General features: G+C 35.2%; 1 protein-coding gene across 1 annotated transcript; it reads left to right on the plus strand.

Annotated features, from left to right (window-relative positions):
- Positions 1-389: 389 nt before the first annotated feature.
- LOC108300191 (arylacetamide deacetylase) lies at positions 390-14,783 on the plus strand. The gene is made up of 5 exons (XM_017522865.2): positions 390-752; positions 4,011-4,233; positions 7,401-7,470; positions 11,079-11,250; positions 13,862-14,783. The coding sequence occupies exons 1-5, from the start codon at positions 615-617 to the stop codon at positions 14,456-14,458; spliced, it is 1,200 nt and encodes a 399-aa protein (XP_017378354.1). The 5' UTR covers positions 390-614; the 3' UTR covers positions 14,459-14,783.
- The last annotated feature ends 3,358 nt before the right edge of the window (positions 14,784-18,141 follow it).

Below are 18,141 nucleotides of genomic sequence, written 5' to 3' on the forward strand. Positions count from 1 at the left end.
TGGTGAAACCCCGACTCTACTAAAAATACAAAAATTAGCCAGGCATGTTGGTGCAGGCCTGCAATCCCAGCTACTCAGGAGGCTGAGGCAGTAGATTCGCTTGAACCTGGGAGGTGGAGGTTGCAGTGAGCCAAGATTGTGCCACTGCCCTCCAGCCTGGGTGACAGAGACTGTATCAAATATACATATATAATTTGTTTGGTTTTCCACGATAAGCTATTTTAAAACAAAGATTCTGAATTCTGTATGTTTTCTATGGATAGTTTTGTTAGAGTTAAATTTTTTTTTCTAAGTTATTACTCAAGACATGCTTGTCTATTGTGCAAATAACAGTATGATCATTGACAAACTTTGCCCTCATTTCCTATTACTCATTAAACCTTGAAGTTGCACTCAACACAACTGTATCTGAATAACAGATAAAATTTTGACCTTACTATGCCAACCCTAAGTGAGGCATAAGTTACTAAGTGGGCAACTCTATATTCAAAAAAGCAAGATAAATCTTTTGGGTGGGGCTGAAGCACACCACTCATTAATGTAATTTATCCAGGCATATTATGTAAGGTTACTTTCTGTGTTTCTGAAGAAGACCAAGAAGCAGACAGTACACCATGGGAAGAAAATTGCTGTACCTTCTGATTGTGGGGATCTTCACAGCATATTACATTTATATGCCTCTCCCAGATAACATTGAGGAGCCGTGGAGAATGATGTGGTTGAACACACAGTTGAAGACTGCAGAAAAATTAGTAAGTTTGGAATTTTATGAATTTAGCTGTGCATATACCACCACTTGACCTGGAGAAGTAAAGTTTTCAAGATTCTATTCTCTTGATTTATTGACTTATTAATATTTTAAAATAACTGCTGTGGCCTTTGAGAATGTATTACTTAGAAATGTTATTTGTTTGTTTTCTGTCTTGTATATTGGAATCACGTTTAAAAATATCAAGAACGGCAAGCAGGGAGCCATTTGAGCAGGTTTCACTAAAAATACTTTCTTTGGGTAGCTTGAATGTCGTGATAGTGGCTCTCCTTTGAAATTCTTATCTTAGGTATGGTTTGTTACTTAAATTTTATATTCAAATTAGAGCTTATCTGATTATGTAGCACTGTGTTCATTATAGATTTTTATGCACTCATCTTTGGATTCAGAGTATAGCCTAAGGACACGTAAATAAGTTCTCAAGAAAATATTCCATAGGCAGGCTGGTTGGCACATGCCTAGGGTTAACTATGAGAGGCATGATATGCAGAAATGAAAGGGGAAGGGAGGCCTCGGTGTCCTGGCAACTGGCTGCTTGCCAGGGCAGCTCAGATGCTGGCATTTAAAAAGGTGTAGCTCTCACTGGATCCTGAAAAATATTTTTCTATTATTTCTTTGGTTATTTTATTATCTTCATTTAAAAAAATCTCTTTTCAGGACATAAACAAGATGGATGTTGTACGTAACTCCTGGACTAATCTTTTATTTGGCATTTATTTAACAATTCAACTCTGTCAAATCCTATTAGACAAACAAAGAATCTGTCCCCACACAGTTGACATTCTAGTAGTGGAGAAAAAAATAAATTAGAATCAAATAAGTAAATGATTTCAGTTCATGAGAAGTACATTGAAGGAGGAAAGATGGAAGAAAAGAGAGTAATTTGGGCAGAAGGCAAGAGTGGGCTACTGCATGTATGGTGAGAAAAAGCCGTACTGAAGAGGAAACATTTACTTAGGGACCAGAAGAATGAAAAGAAACTAATCATTCTGAGTGCTAAAAAACACATTATCCAGCAAAGATAGCAGCAAGTACAAAAATCCCAGCTACAAAATATTGACAAGTCCAAGAAATCATATGAAACATTTGGGTTTACCGGGGAAATTGTTGCAATTAGTTTGGAGAGGTTAGAAGCCATATCATACAGTGCTTTGTGGACAATGGTAGTGAGTTTTGATTCATTCTGCATGCTATGCAGAGCTATTAAAGAGCTTTAAGGAAGGGACACATTTTTTTCTCATACTTACTGTCTATACCACAATATGTGAGAGGTCTTTGATTTTTTTCTTGGGGTCTTTCTATTACATTTTTATTTATTTAAGCAATCATATATATATACACACATATATATACACACATATATATACACACATATATATGTTTATATATATATATGTTCTTCTCTGGTAGACTTTTAATTCATTTATTCATTAATTTACTCACATTCTGTCCACAATTTATGAATGTAACATATTTTCAGAGCTCTCAACAGATATACCTTTTAAAAGTTGTTTTAATGCCTTTCTCCTTCCTGAATTACCTGCTTCTTTGTTTGTTTGCTTTTTTTGTGGTCAATTATTTGCCCTGTTCATCTGCTTTTTCCTGATTAGCAGACTGGCTTCTCTGAAACCTTTGGCAGTCTCTGAGTGTTCATACCCTTTATTAAAAGATTATGTTATGAACATTACATCAAGAATTAAACTACTGGATTGAGAATCCTTCTAAATATCATTTACTAGCTTTGTAGGCATGCATGACCTATTAACCCTTCCTGGACTCACTTTCCTCATATCTGACATGGATATATAATGCTATCTACAGTCTATGTCAGCAAGTTGTTAATATTACTGAGATGACTACACATAGAGTGCTCTGAACGCTGACTCATTCCACAGTGAAAGGACGGACTGCAGGAAGGCAAGCTACCTCTTTTTTCCTCCCACTCATTCCTGCCTCCCACATATGCCTCCCAGCTCCCATGTGCAACCAGCTCTATAGCCACACCTCACTGCACCAGTAAGAGCCTCCCTCTCTAAACAAGTTCCTCCACCTGGGAGGGTTTTTCCTTTCCTTACTTGGTCAGCAAAACACTTAGGAAAAGGTATTTCTTTCAAGCCTCAGATAAAGTTGCTTTTTCTGTTTGAAAACAACCTTCCAGTTGCTGCTCCCAGGTAGCTTCTGTAAACACCTGCTGTTTACTCCCAAAGTACCTTGTACAGAGCTCTGTAATCGTATTTACATTGTTTTTTGTTTGTTTGTTTGTTTTTTAACAGTTCACTCATCTGTCTTTCACACTTAACTGAGATTCTTGAGAGGAGCATTTGTTTGGTTCATCTCTGAAACCCTAAAGCTTGGTAGAAAACCTGACACATTTTAGTGAAATAAGAACTAAATTAGTCGCAGGAGTCAAGATAAAACTGCCTCTTTGCCCTCTGAAGATTGCTGAAAGTCAACTGACAGGTCTGGTTAATAGGAGAAAAGGCAGGTACATTTTTTAGCATGCATAATAGATTTACAAAATATAAAATCTCAAAGAAATGGCCAGATGGTTGACGCTTTTTTTGACTATCTTGAGGTTGCGGAAAGAATGGTGGCTTGGCCAGAAAACATTATGTGGCAAGACAGGTTATGGGACGAAGAGAAGTGGAGACATGGCTAGCAAAAGTGGTCTTGCTATATAGATGGAACATCATAGATAGCAGCCCTCAGAGAGAATAGATGGTAAACATTTCTTTCAGACATTTAAAGGTGTCAGCTTTTCAGTTGATTTTTCCTTGATCTGGACAAATGAAAGCTCTCAGAGAAAGCCTGCATCAATGCAGATTTTCTCTACAGATGCAAATCACCTCCACAAAAAAAAAAAAAAAAAAAAAAANAAAAAAAAAAAAAAAAAAAAAAAAAAAAAAAAAAAAAAAAAAAAAAAAAAAAAAAAAAAAAAAGCTTTTCAGCTATTCTTGTATTTCTAGCCCTTCTGAAAAGCTGTCTTGCAACATGTCAAGGAGATATATTTTGTGATGAAATACTTTTATTTCCTTCAGAGTATACTCCTCTTTTTAAAGAACCACTTTAGGTCCAACCTTTGCACTTCTGGTTTCTTTTAAAGGGACCAAGCAGGATCCATGCATGAAAATTTATTTCATTCCATTTGAGTTTATTAACGGTTAAAGTTTACCTATAAGTCCATAGATCTCTTTGACATGTGATACTTGAATTTTAAAATGTGTGTGAATTTCACTTTTAGGCAGCGTTTGTGGAGCTGCTGGGACTTCACCATATTATGGACTCCTTTACGTTTGCCTGGGGCTTTTATGAAGTCCCACCAACCTCAGATGAAAATGTCACTGTGACTGAGACAAAATTCAACAACGTTCTTGTTCGGGTATATGTGCCAAAGAGGAAGTCTGAAGCACTAAGAAGGGGGTTGTTTTACATCCACGGTGGTGGTTGGTGTTTGGGAAGTGCTGGTAAGTGAATGTTTTGAGAAATCTCTGTCACTGAGGCAGTTCGCAAACATTTTACTAAGTCTTCAGTAGGTATATATGCCCTTTGGCATGGACATTACCATCTCTTTTATCTTCTCATGCTTTGTTCTTCTGGCAATGGTTTACTTTTCCTTGAAGCTTTATATCACTCTTTTCTACGTATGCATTTCCTCATCAATTCAGGTAAATGTGAGAAGACACTTTTTTTTTTCTATTTATCGCAATTACTCTAAGAAAGCCTTGTTACTTCTGTCATTCTCCACTTGATATTACAGAACCATTTAATGTTTTATCCATTTATTCACATATTTACTACATGCCTGGTAATATTTTAAGATCTTTGGATATATTTTTGAACAGACAAAATTTCCTCATGCCTGTAATCCCAGCACTTTGGGAGGCCAAGTGCTTTCGTGGATCACTTGAGGTCAGGAGTTCGGGACCAGCCTGGCCAACACGGTGAGACCACGTCTCTACTAGAAAAATATAAAAATTTAGCTGAGCATGGTTGAGGGTTGCCTGTAATCCCAGCTAATGGGTAGGCTGAGGCAGGAGAATCGCTTGAATCCAGGAGGTAGAGGTTGCAGTGAGCTAAGATTATGCTGTTGCGCTTCAGCCTGGGCAACAGAGCAAAACTCTGTCTCAAAAAAAAAAAATTATTGTCTTCTTAGAGCTTACATTCTAATGGAGACAATCTTTATTGATAAGTAAGTAAATAATACAGTGTGTTTTAAAGTGATAAATGTAGGAAATAATTGGCCAGAATGTTAGAAGAAAAACCTTAGACAAATTAAATTTAACAGAGTTTAATTGGGCAAAGAACTACTTGTGGATCAGGTACCCTCCCTAACCAGAATAGATTCAGAAAGTCTCCAGCACGGCCTCATGGTCGAGGAGAGTTATGGATGTAAAATGGAAAGTGACATTCAGAAAACAGAAGTGAGGCACAGAAATAGCCAGATTGGTAACAGCTCAGCATTTGCCTTATTTGAACCTGGTTCAACAAGTTGGTTACCTTTGGCTGAAACTCAGTAACTGGGAGAAGAGTAGGTTACACATCCAATTGAGTTACAACTCACTATGTATCGAGAAAGCTTTAAAATATGGAAAGAGGCAGCTTTAGACTAAACTTAATTTAGCAAAAATAATGAAGGTTGCATATTTCTTGATGTATAGAATTACAGCCGAAAGAGAAATATATTTAGAAGTGGAAGCACTGGAATAAAAGTCCTGATTGTGTTAGAAAATCACTTCACCCAGCTGAGTCCTAGGGCTCTTAATATTCATTTGTTTACCTCCAATGAATACAGTATAGATTAGCAGCAGGAATGAAGATAGGGCTGGGTCTTTTAAGTTAAGAGCTCTGAACTCGAGGGAGGAAGCATAAATTAATCCTGAAAAGAAAATGTTACAGGCTCAAAACTAAGCAAATTTGTCCATTGATGTGGGAAGTTAAAAGAGAAAAAGACAGAAAGAAAAAAGAGAGAGAGGGATCTGAGTGAGTGTCTCGTTTCTGACAGGATGACTGGGAGGGTGAGGACAGACCTCTGGGGAATGCAGGCAAAATTGTTGGGTGAAGGAATAAGCAGGCAGCAAAGCACTGAAGTGGTTAAAAAGTCAGAAAATGAAAAGAAAGCCAAAGAAGGTGAGAACCTCAAGAAAGAGGAAATAATGAAAGTACTGGATGATGTAGAGATGCCCAGTAAGTAGGATGGAATTATGTCTCTTGGATGTTGAACTTTTTTTTTTTGTTTTTGAGACAGATTATTGCTTTGTTACCAGGCTGGAGTGCAGCGGCTCAGTCTCGGCTCACTGCAACTTCTGCCTCCCGGATTCTAGTGATTCTCCTGCCTCAGCCTCCTGAGTAGTTGGGACTATAGGCGTGTCATGCCCAGCTAATTTTTATATTTTTAGTAGATATGAGGTTTCACCATGTTGGCCAGGATGGCCTCAATCTCTTGACCCTGTGATCCACCCGCTTCAGCTTCCCAAAGTGCTGGGATTACAGGTGTGAGTCACTGCGCTCAGCCGAATGTTGAACTTTTTATGTTAATGTTGAGGAGAGACTTGCTGACATGATGTGATATACACAGAGAAACAAATTACAGCAAGCAAAAGTGAGAGGCAAGAAAATAAAATGGTGAGAATAATTGCTGGCCTTAAAGGGACTTAGTTGTGAAATAAATAAGATAATAATAGATTGAGAGTTGAGTAAGAGCATTTTCTTTTATTGTTGTGTGAGAGAAATATAAACAAGTTGGCAGACTGAAATAAAGGAAGGCAATAAATAGAAATATGTTAGTGAAGAAATGGGCTCGGAGTGTTGACTGGTAGCTACACATCCCAGAGGAAATAAAAGGGAAGAAGATTTAGAGCACTGGTAAAATAATTGGATAAAAATTAAAAGGTTGGAAATGGATAAAAGGAGCATTAAGTCTTCCTCCTAGATGAGAGAAGAAGAGGCAAAGACACGCCTCAGCTAGGTACATTCTTAAAATAGTAGTACAGGTGTGAGCAGTAAATTCCAATGTTTGTTTAAGGGGCCTAGTTCTATTCCAGTTATATTCAGGTGTTTTCTCTATCGTCCCATGCTGAGGTGATCCTTCCACGTTGCTGCATTTCTGTCTCTATCTCCTTGGCTCACATATCTGACAACATACTGGTCAAGTTAGTGACTTGTCTTTTATCTTTGTATACGCATCATCTAAAACAGAGCCAAATCAATACCTCCTTCCAGTAAGAGAGTCGGGTTAATCTAGAGAATAAGGCTGACATAGAAGGACCAATGGCAAAATGTGCAGGACAAAAAAAAAAAAAAACAGAAAGGATCCGGAAGGAACCTTCTCTCATAGAGGTTAATTTTAAAAGCCCCTCCCACATCCTTGCTGGGCCAAAGCATGTGCAGGACAAAAAAAAAAAAAAAAAAGAAAGGAAGAGCATTAGGAGTTTCACTGGGAAACTTGAATTCCACTGAATTGTGGATGGATGACGTCTTATAGATAAATACAGTGTTAAATTTGTCTCTTGTGTTTTAAGGTAAAATAGAACTGCCAGAATGTGAAAGAAGTGCAGCAGGATTTTGTGAAGGAAACAGCCTTCTCTTCATTTATCTATTTTACTAATATCTTACTTTTTTCCTTTTATTTCAGCTTCACATAGTTATGACTTGCTGTCAAGATGGACGGCAGACAGACTTGATGCTGTTGTCATATCAACCAAGTAAGATCTGTGCTGTTTTATTTTCCGGCCAGATGCCTAACATGCCAGGATTCTGTCAGACTCCTTTTTTTTTTTTTTTTTTTGAGACGTAGTCTGTCACCCAGGCTGGAGTGCAGTGGCAGGATCTTGGCTCACTGCACCCTCCGCCTCCTGGGTTCAAGCGATTCTCATGCCTCAGTCTCCCGAGTAGCTGGGATTACGGGCGCAAACCACCGCTTCTGGCTAATTTTTGTGTTTTTAGTAGAGACAGAGTTTCACCATGTTAGCCAGGCTGGTCTCGAGCTCCTGACCTCAAGTGATCCGCCTGCCTCGGCCTCCCAAAGTGTTGAGATTACAGGCTTGAGCCACATGCCCAGCCGATTCTCTCAGCTTTCTTGGCCCATGCATGATTATGCCAAAAGTAAATGTTTCTCAGATGACAGTAGCAGGCAATTGCAAGTGAGTGCTCGGTCTAACCTGATTAGAGTTGAGAAAAAAAAAAATCGGTGTATGTGTGTACAAGTGTTATTTAGGCAAAAAGAAACAGCATAAAGATTTTTTTTCACATCAATTTAAACTGTATCATTTATGGACATAATTACCTGGATGGTAATTCCTTTCAACCCTTAATTTACAGTCTTTAGAAATGAGTCAGAGGATCATCTATAAAAGTGCATCATAAATAATTTCCATCTCAGATGGTCATTGGGAGGAGGAAGTGATAACATCCTTGAAACAGACTTAGTCCAGTGTATAGCACTTGGTGAGCCTAAAATATAGGCTGCATAATTCTAAATATTTAAAATATAGCCTATATTTTAAATACAGGCTATACTGGGATAAGTGTATGAAAATTTCATCAAATTAAACAAAACAGAGGAGTTCATATAAAATTGTGTTAGATGAATAATCCATGTATGGAAACAACACTTAGGGACAGTAAAATTAGGGGTGAACTGCTGGGTAGACCCATGCCAGAGCAGTATATATTTAAATTTAAACTTCAGAAAGTAAATGAAAAGTGAAAAAATAACATGCTCATCACCATTTGTCAAGTTATATCATTATTACAAAATTGGGACATAATCATGCTCAATATTTGGTTTTATGTGATCACTCGTAAATGTAGTGGCTAGAATAATATTTTGTAAAATGCAATTAGAAAATTCAGGCTAAAGCTGTTTTGCATTTCAACTTTATTCTTAAAGAGAATTTTCTTAAACATGGCAAGTCAAATTACAGTGTAAAACCTACACCTGTTATTAGATTCATTGACATGACTAATAAATCACATATACTTGAAAGATAAAATAGACTTTTAAATATTTATGCAAATATATGCCTTGCCTTCAAATAGTCTCATTTTATTTATATTAAAGATGAAGAACTCCAATATTAAAAGAGATAATTTTGGTGATATTTAAATTTAAATGGCCAATAAGCACATGAAAAGTTGCTGAATATCATTAGTCATTAGAGAAATGCAAATCAAAACTACAATGAAATACCACTCCACAGTCACTAGGATGGGTATTATATATGGATTTAAAAAGATAATAACAAGTGTTAGTAAGGACATGGAAAAAAGGGAATCTTCTATACTGCTGGTAGAAATAAACACTTTGGCAGCTCCTTGAAAGGTCAAACAGAGTTACCTTATTGACCCAGTATTTCCATTTCTAGGTGTACACACAAGAGAAATGAAAACATTCCCATATAAAAATTTGTATGTTCATACAATTATTATTCATGAACAAAGTGGAAACAACTCAATGTTCATCAACTGATAAGTGGATGAATAAAATGTGGTATATCTATACAATTGAATAGTTAAAATTCAATTGAATATTTAAATAAAATGTGGCATACTATACAAATATTCAATCATATAAATATACCACATTTTATCCATTTATCAGTTAATTATTTGTTAATAGGACTGCTACAGCATGGACAAATCTTGAAAATATTATGCTAGATGAAACAAGCCAGTCATAAATGGCAAGTTTTGTAATTCCATTTATATAAAATGTCTAAAACAGGGCAAATGTATAGAGATGGAATGAAGATTAATGGTTGCCTGTGGTTGGGTTTGGAGGATTGAGGGAAATGAGAAGTCACTACTAATGGGTATAGGATTTCTTTTTGGCATGATGAAAATGTTCTAAAATTGGTTGTGGCAATGGTTGCACAACTCTGAATATATTGAAAACCACTGAATTGCATACTTTTAATGGGTTAATTTTATGGGTTATAAATATCTCAATAAAATGATAATATTAAAAATTAAGAACTTATCTTCATCAAAAGACATTGATAGAAGTCTTAAAGTTGGTGTGTGTGTATACCTGTACGTATACAAATATGTATACTATAAAAAATTTTAAATACATATATATTTTTTCAAATCCAAAATATACAAACACCTACCAATTAATAGACGTATAGGGGAAAGATTCAGAAAGACAATTTACTGAAAAGGATATCCAAATAATCAATAAATATATGAAAATGTACTATATACATCAGGAAAATACAAATTAAGACTGTTACAAGATACCTTTATATACTTGATATTATAGATAAAATGCGAAAGACATAAAACACCAAGAGTTGATAAGGTTTTGAATCAATAGCACTTTCATAAGCTCTGGTTTGAAAATAACTTGGTAAACTACTTAACGAAACTCTTGAACATTATTAAGTAAAGCTAAGCGTTTATGCATAGCTCTGGTACTGTCAATATCAGCGCAATACACACGTATGGTCACCAAAATCGTGTTCTAGAATATTCATAGCAACACTGTTTGTGCCTGAGACTGCAAGCAGCCTAAATCCCCATAACATTTTTTAAGTTGGAAAAATATTTATTTAGTATTTATTTGTTTAATTATTTATAAGAACATTTAATATGTAATCTACCCTCTTAGTGAATTTTAAAATTTGCATTATTTTTTACTATAGGTACAACGTTATACAGCAGATCTGTAGAGTTTATTCAACTTGTTTGACTGAAACTTTATGCCAGCTCATCAGTAACCCCCCAATTCCTCCCCCCGTAGCCCTTGCAACCATCTTTTTACTCTGATTCTATCAATTTGGCTGTTTTAGACACCTTATATAAGTGGAAACATACAGTATTTATCCTTCTTATTTCACTTAGCCCATCAGCATGTTAATGGGTAAATGATTTGTGATATGTTCAAACAATAGAGTGCTGTACAGGAAGATAGAAGCAATGTGAATGAGGCTCAGAAACATAGTGTTGAGCAATTGAAACCAGATACATAGGAGTATATGCTATATGATTTCATTTCTTTAAAGGCCAAAACGAGGGAAAAATAATTTATGCTGTTATGTCAAATTAGTGGATACTTCAGGAATTAAAGGGAGTAAACAAAAGATTTCTGGGGTGCTGGCAATGTTATATTTCATGATCTGGGTGCTGGTTATATGGCTATGTTCGGTTTGAAAATTAAATAAATTATATACGTGTGTGCACTTCCAGCATGTATTAAGTTGGTGCAAAAGTTATTGTGGTTTTTGCCATCACTTTCACACCACCCTAATGTATTATGCTTTAATAAAAACAAACAACAAAAGATGTGTAAACTGTTTTCTCTCTACAGCTACAGGTTAGCACCTAAGTATCATTTCCCAATTCAATTTGAAGATGTATATAATTCCTTAAGGTGGTTCTTACGTAAAAACCTTCTTGCAAAATATGGTGTGAACCCTGAGAGAATCGGTATTTCTGGAGATAGTGCAGGAGGGAATTTAGCTGCAGCAGTGACTCAACAGGTATGATGTGCATAATTTCTATGCTTTTAAAAAATAGTCTACTTATAAACATATTTAATGCACGTATTAAAATATAAATGCAAATAGGAGATGTTAATTTTTTTGAAACTATTAAAGAGAATATTGAGAAGAAATGACTAAAACATTATAATGTCAATCCCTGCTTCTATCATAGATTTTTTTCTTTCTTAAGGGAACTCTTTGGATAAATCACTCATTTAAAATTATAGGCTGCATGTGGTAGTTCACAACTGTAATTCCAGTGCTCTGGGAGGCCAAGACAGAAGAATCACTGGAAACCAGGAGTTTGAGAGCAGACTGGGAAACATAGTGAGACCTTGTCTCTACAAAAATAAAAAAAGAAAAAGAAAAATTAACCTGGCATAGTAGTGTGAGCTTGTAGTCCTAGCTACTTAGGAGGCTGAGGTAGAAGGATCTCTTAAGCCCAGGAGTTCAAGGTTACAGTAAGCTGTAATCACACCACTATATTCCAGGCTGGGTGACAGAGTAAGGCCGTGTCTCTAAAAAGCATAAAAAATAAAATAACATGTCAGTAAAATATTATACTAAGTGATGAATGAGATCATATAATTGTGAGACTAATGACCCTATTACCTTATTAGAGGTTCAGATGAATTTATATAATCTTTGATGATATATTCCTCTATTACCAAAATAATCATCCTATTTTTAGAAAATTGTCAACACATTCAAAGATTCCCATGGTACTTGCAAAGAAGAAATATGAAGAATTCAAATGATTTTTTGTATGTATATGTAAAATCAGATCTCTTTATCTGTAATAATGGTAATATAATAATAACTGGCATTTTTACCCCAGATTATATGTAGAATTGGTTTCGATTTTATGATGAAGAAGAAACACTGCTACTGGTTTAAACATCTAAACTATTTTCCCATGTAGTAGTGGGAAATAGCTAAACTATTTTCCCAAGGATGGAGTGCTAGTCAGGAGAAGAAGCTACCTAAGATCTTCTAAGATCAGAAGTAGAAGGTTAGATTTTATTAGTTAACTTCAGTTACAAATGAGGGTTCTAAAGCAATTTTAAAACATTGTTGTTATTTGTTTTGTTAATTATATTTATTTATATATTTTTTACACCAAAAGTGTTTTGACTGCTAGAGTGTTGGCCAATATTTTCAAAAGTAAAGAATTACAGTTGCACTTTGTTTCAACCATAATATAGAACAAGTATTTGAAACTTCACAGGTAGATTACTAATCATTACTATGGATTTCATAATGAAACAGCAAAAGCATTAGACTGGACGTCAGGAAATTTGGAGATGCAATAATCTCTAGATTTGATATTGGCTTAATCTCTCTAAACATTCATTTTTCTCACCTGTAAGAAAAATGAACTCTTTCAACTTTAAGGAGTTCTTTGAGGGTCATATGAGTAAATTTATATAAAAATACCTGGCAACTTGTAACAATCTTTATAAACAGTCTCCAAAATGGTCTGTTTTGATACTTGTAGTTAAAAATGTAGGTAAATACCACAATTTGCAAAATATTTGGGGTTACATCTAATAATATGTGTATTTTTATGTAGAAGTTCTATACATCTTTTATAATACATTATGCACTTTGAAAACATGTAAAATTAATTTTAACCTATATGTTCTCACAATTTAAAACACATTTTGTAATATTTCATTTCTATAAATCCCCTTTTTTCCTACCTGGTATTTGTATATCCCTCTTTACAGACCACTGATTATCACAAATATTAGCACAACAGGCTTGATGTGAAAGAGTGATGCTGATAGACCATTTCACACAAAAGGCTTGCGCATATTTCCTAAAGTGTCATGTCACTTTAGCATCAAAGCCATCTCAGAAACCTCTATTAAGTGACCCTTCTTCTTCATGACAAAGCTTATTGGTATACTGGTATATTTTAATAAACTTTTTTTTTTTTTGAGACAGTATCTCACTATGTCTCCCCGGCTGGAGTGCAGTGGTGTTTTCTCAGCTCTCTGTAACCTTCGCCTCACAGGTTTAAGCAATTCTCGTATCTCAGCCTCCTGAGTAGCTGGAATTACAGTTGTGTGCCACCACGCCTGGCTAATTTTTGTATTTTTAGTTGAGACTGGGTTTTGCCATGTTGGCCAGCTAGTCTCGAACTCTTGACCTCAAGCAATCCACCCACTTCAGCCTTCCAAAGTGCTGGGATTACAGGAATGAGCCACTACATGAAGACTATTTTGATAAACTCTTACCTTAGTGGATGAGAATATTTATGCAGTTCTTCTGGTTATCATTCCTAGTAGAAAGATTAGGACATTAACTTTCTAATGATCATTTAGATCTTTTTGTATTATCCATAAAACATATATGACAGAAGATTTTCCTTAAGTTGAAAATATCCTTTAATTGATGAACATCTAGTTCTAGAAACACATTTTGAATGTTAGAAAGTTTGTTGTGATGGTATGTTTCATTTATTACTTAAGTCTTTATGAGATTATGAGGAGTTAGATAGGTAAAGAGAAGAGAGATAGTAGATCGACAGATAGATAATCTTATTAGGGTTATTTCATTGTTTTAAATGAAAATAATTTGTGCAAATCATCTTGTTTCTCAGCTCCTTGATGACCCTGATGTCAAGATCAAACTCAAGATCCAGGCTTTAATTTATCCTGCCCTTCAGCCTCTTGATGTTGATTCACCATCATATCAAGAAAATTCACATTTTCCATTTCTGCACAAGTCACTCATGGTCAGATTCTGGAGTGAATATTTTACTACTGATAGATCACTTGAAAAAGCCATGCTCTCTAGACAACATGTACCTGTGGAATCAAGTCACCTCTTCAAATTTGTTAATTGGAGTTCCTTGCTCCCTGAGAGGTTTATAAAAGGATATGTTTATAGCAATCCAAATTATGGTAGTTCTGAGCTGGCTAAAAAATATCCAGGGTTCCTAGATGTGCGGGCAGCCCCTTTATTGGCTGATGACAACAAGTTACATGGTTTACCCCTGACCTATGTTGTCACCTGTCAATATGATGTCTTAAGAGATGATGGACTCATGTATGTCACACGACTTCGGAACGCTGGAGTTCAGGTGACTCACAACCATGTTGAGGATGGATTCCATGGAGCATTTTCATTTCTAGAACTAAAAATTAGTCACAGGCTGATAAAACAGTATATTGAGTGGCTAAAGGAAAATCTTTAGTAAAACATGTATCTATAATATATTTTTTATATTAAGTAAATCTCAAAACCTCAGAAACCTTGCATTAGAAATTGGTCTTGTTTTGAATGGTCTAGTTAAGTTCCACATGTAGCATGATAATTGTTAAGTAGTCATTTTTCTGGTTTTCTTTTTCTTACTCTGGGATTTCATTTCAATTTTCTACATTAACTATCTGCTATGCCTGAGATTTTCCTTCTTACACTGTTAATCTTCCTTTTAAAAATATTGTGTTCTTGTATGCTTTAGTTTTGTGTATTGGCTGCTATTTACAATTACAGGAGAATAAATGTGAGCAAATATAGCCTGTCTGAGTAATGTCAAGATTTTAATCAATGTTTATTTACAACCTAAAACATTCCTCATCACAGGTATGAATTCAATGCCAATTCTTTTCAAAAGCAGTTGCCCCAGTGAAATGTCAATTTATTACCACTGTAAATTTCTCTATGAAACACTTTTATAATTTAGGTACCAAGTGTTACACTAATCAATGCTAAAAAAAAAAAAATCACTGTGGTACTTTGGGGAAATAGCTGCTTTTTATTTGAGGAAAGGTAGAGAAACTGAAGTTTAGTAAAGGCAGAAAAAATATTGGATGAACATAGACCTAACAGCCAAAGACTACAGATGTGGAAGTCACTGACCAGTGATAGAAAAATTAGAGAATATTTTAATCTGTGAAAAGCCCATCCTGATACTGCAGGAAGATAAACAAATAAAATGGAATATATTTAAGGCTGGGTGGAATTACTTGTATTGACTGTGAAATATGTAGTGTACTCTTATAAAGAAGCCCAGCATGGGCAGTCTTCAGATGGTGCAGGAGCTCCACACAGTTACCAGGGAATAAATCTTTTTCTTTGTACTCACTGATATGACTTGGCTGTGTCCCCACCCAAATCTCATCTTGAATTGTAACTCTCACAATTCCCATGTGTCATGGAGGAACCTGGTGAGAGGTAATTGAATCATGGAGGTGGGTCTTTTTTGTGCTGTTCTCATGTTAGTGAATAAGTCTCACAAGAGCTGGTGGTTTTAAAAATCAGAATTTCCCTGCACAAGCTCTCTCTCTTTGCTTGCTGCCATCCATATAAGACATGTCTTGTTCCCCCTAGTCTTATGCCATGATTTTGAGGCCTCTGCAGTCATGTGGAACTGTAAGTCCATGAAATCCCTCTTGTTTCTCAGTCTTGACATGTCTTTATCATCAGCATGAAAAGGGACTAACACCCTCATCATCTGCAGTGTCTGCTTGTGTGTGCATACTTATTGTTCTTTTAAGTACCATCTAAATATTCTATCTAGGGAGAGAAGGGGCATGGCAGAAGAGCTGTATTTGAGGTAATTTTATTTTATCAGGAAAACAGTAGTAATCTCAGTAGATCCAACAAAAAGTCTTCTTCTATTTCATTTTCTAGGATGGTGTCACAAAAAATTTTGCAAAATAGAATTTTAGTAGCTGGGCAAATTATAGTTTCTCATTCAAAAAATAAGGCAATACCCTAGCCAGAGCAGTCAGATGAGGAAGAAATAAAGGATATCCAAATCAGTAAAGAGGAAGTTAAATTGTCAGCTTGCTAGTGATATGATCATATACCTAGAAAACCCTAAAGACTCATCAGATCATAGATGATAAATGAATTCAGTAGTTTCAGGATAGAACATAAAAGTACACAAATCAGTAACTCTGCTATACACCAACAGTGACCAAGCTGAGAATCAAATCAAGAACTCAATACCTTTTACAACAGCTGGAAAAAATGAAATGAAATGAAATCCTTAGGAATATATCTAACCAAGTAAGTAAAAGATCTCTACCAGAAATAGTATAAAACACTACTGAAAAAATTCATAGATGACATGAACAAATGGAAATACAATCAACATTGTAAAAATAATCATACTGCCAAAAGCAGTCTATAATGCCAATGGAATTCCCATCAAAATACCATCGTTATTCTTCATAAAACTGGAAAGAAACAATTCTGAAATTCATGTGATACCAAAGAACCCATAGAGCCAAAGCAAGACTAACCAAAAAGAAAAAATCTGGAGGCATCACAAAACCTGACATTAAATTACATTACAAGGCTACAGTCACCAACACAGCAAGGTACTGGTATAAAAACAGGCATGTAGGCCAATGGAACAGAATAGAGAACCAAGAAATAAAGCCAAATATTTATAGCCAACAAAGCAAATGAAAACATAAAGTGGGGAAAGGACAACATGGAGAAGAATGAAACTGAATCCTTATCTTTCTTCTTATACAAAAATCAATTCAAGATGATTCAAAGTGTTAAATCTAAGACCTGAAACCATAAAAATTATAGAAGATAACATTGGGAAAAAACCTCTTCTACCTATTGGCTTAGGCAAAGTGTTCATGATCAAGAACCCCAAAACAAATGCAACTAGAACAAAAATAACTAACACACTTCTGCACAGCCAATGAAATTAATTAATTAATTAATTATGCTAACACACTTCTGCACAGCAAATGAAATAATCAACAGAGTTAAGAGACAACCCACAGAGTGAGAGAAAATCTTTGCAATCAATGCCTCCAACGAAAGAGTAATATTCAGAATCTATAAGGAACTCAAACAAATCAGAAAGAAAAAAACAACCCCATCAAAAAGTGGGCTAAGGACATGAATAGACAATTCTTAAAAAAAAGATATACAAGTAGCCAAGAAACATGGAAAAATGTTCAGCATCACTAATTATCATTGAAATGCAAATCAAACCACAATGCAATACCACCTTACTCCCACAAGAAGGCTACAATTAAAAAAAAAAATAGATGTTGGTGTGGACGTGGTGAAAAGGAAATACTTTTACACTGTTGGTGGGAATGTAAAGTAATGCAACCACTATGGAAAACAGTATGGAAATTTCTTAAAGAACTAAAAGTAGAGCTACCATTTGATCCAGTAATTCTACTACTGGGTATCTACTCAGAGGAAAAGAAGTCAGTATACGAAAAAGACACTTGCACTGCACATGCATGTTTATAGTGGCACAATTGACAATTTACAATAGCAAAAATATGGAACCAGCCTAAATGATCATCAACCAACAAGTGGACAAAGAAAATGTGATATATATGCATAAATATACGGTATATAGGCATGCATGAAATATGGATATATATATATATATGTGCATGCCATGGAATACTACTCAGCCATACAAAGAAATGAAATAATGGAATTTGCAGCAACCTGGTTGGGTTTGGAGACCATTACTCTAAGTGAAATAACTCAGGAATGGAAAACTAAATATATGTTCTCACTTATAAGTGGGAGCTAAGCAATGAGGACACAAAGGCATAAGAATGATATAATGAACCTGGAGACTTAGGGGGAAGGTTGAGAGGGCTGTGAGGGAAAAATACCACACATTGGGACAGTGTACACTGATTAAGAGGTGAGTGCAACAAAATCTTAGAAATTCCCACTAATAATTTATCCATGTAACCAAACACCACCTGTTCCCCCAAAACTATTAAAATAATTTAAAAAAGTAAAAAAGTCCAGGGGATAAAAGGATAAAAGTTGGAAAAAAAATAAAAGCACTTAATCTGTAAGACAGGTCAAAAGAAAGAAAGAAAGAAAGAAAGAAAGAAAGAAAGAAAGAAAGAAAGGAAGAAAGAGAGA

The sequence above is a fragment of the Cebus imitator genome, unplaced genomic scaffold (assembly GCF_001604975.1).
Source record: "Cebus imitator isolate Cc_AM_T3 unplaced genomic scaffold, Cebus_imitator-1.0 Scaffold25, whole genome shotgun sequence".
Classification (NCBI taxonomy): domain Eukaryota; kingdom Metazoa; phylum Chordata; class Mammalia; order Primates; family Cebidae; genus Cebus; species Cebus imitator.

Excerpts from the sequence above, each read along its gene's own strand:
- LOC108300191 (XM_017522865.2), top strand. The coding sequence starts at position 615 with ATGGGAAGAAAATTGCTGTACCTTCTGATTGTGGGGATCTTCACAGCA. Across the intron at positions 753-4,010 it reads TGAAGACTGCAGAAAAATTA|GCAGCGTTTGTGGAGCTGCT; the intron begins GTAAGTTTGGAA and ends TTTCACTTTTAG. Across the intron at positions 7,471-11,078 it reads GCTGTTGTCATATCAACCAA|CTACAGGTTAGCACCTAAGT; the intron begins GTAAGATCTGTG and ends TTCTCTCTACAG.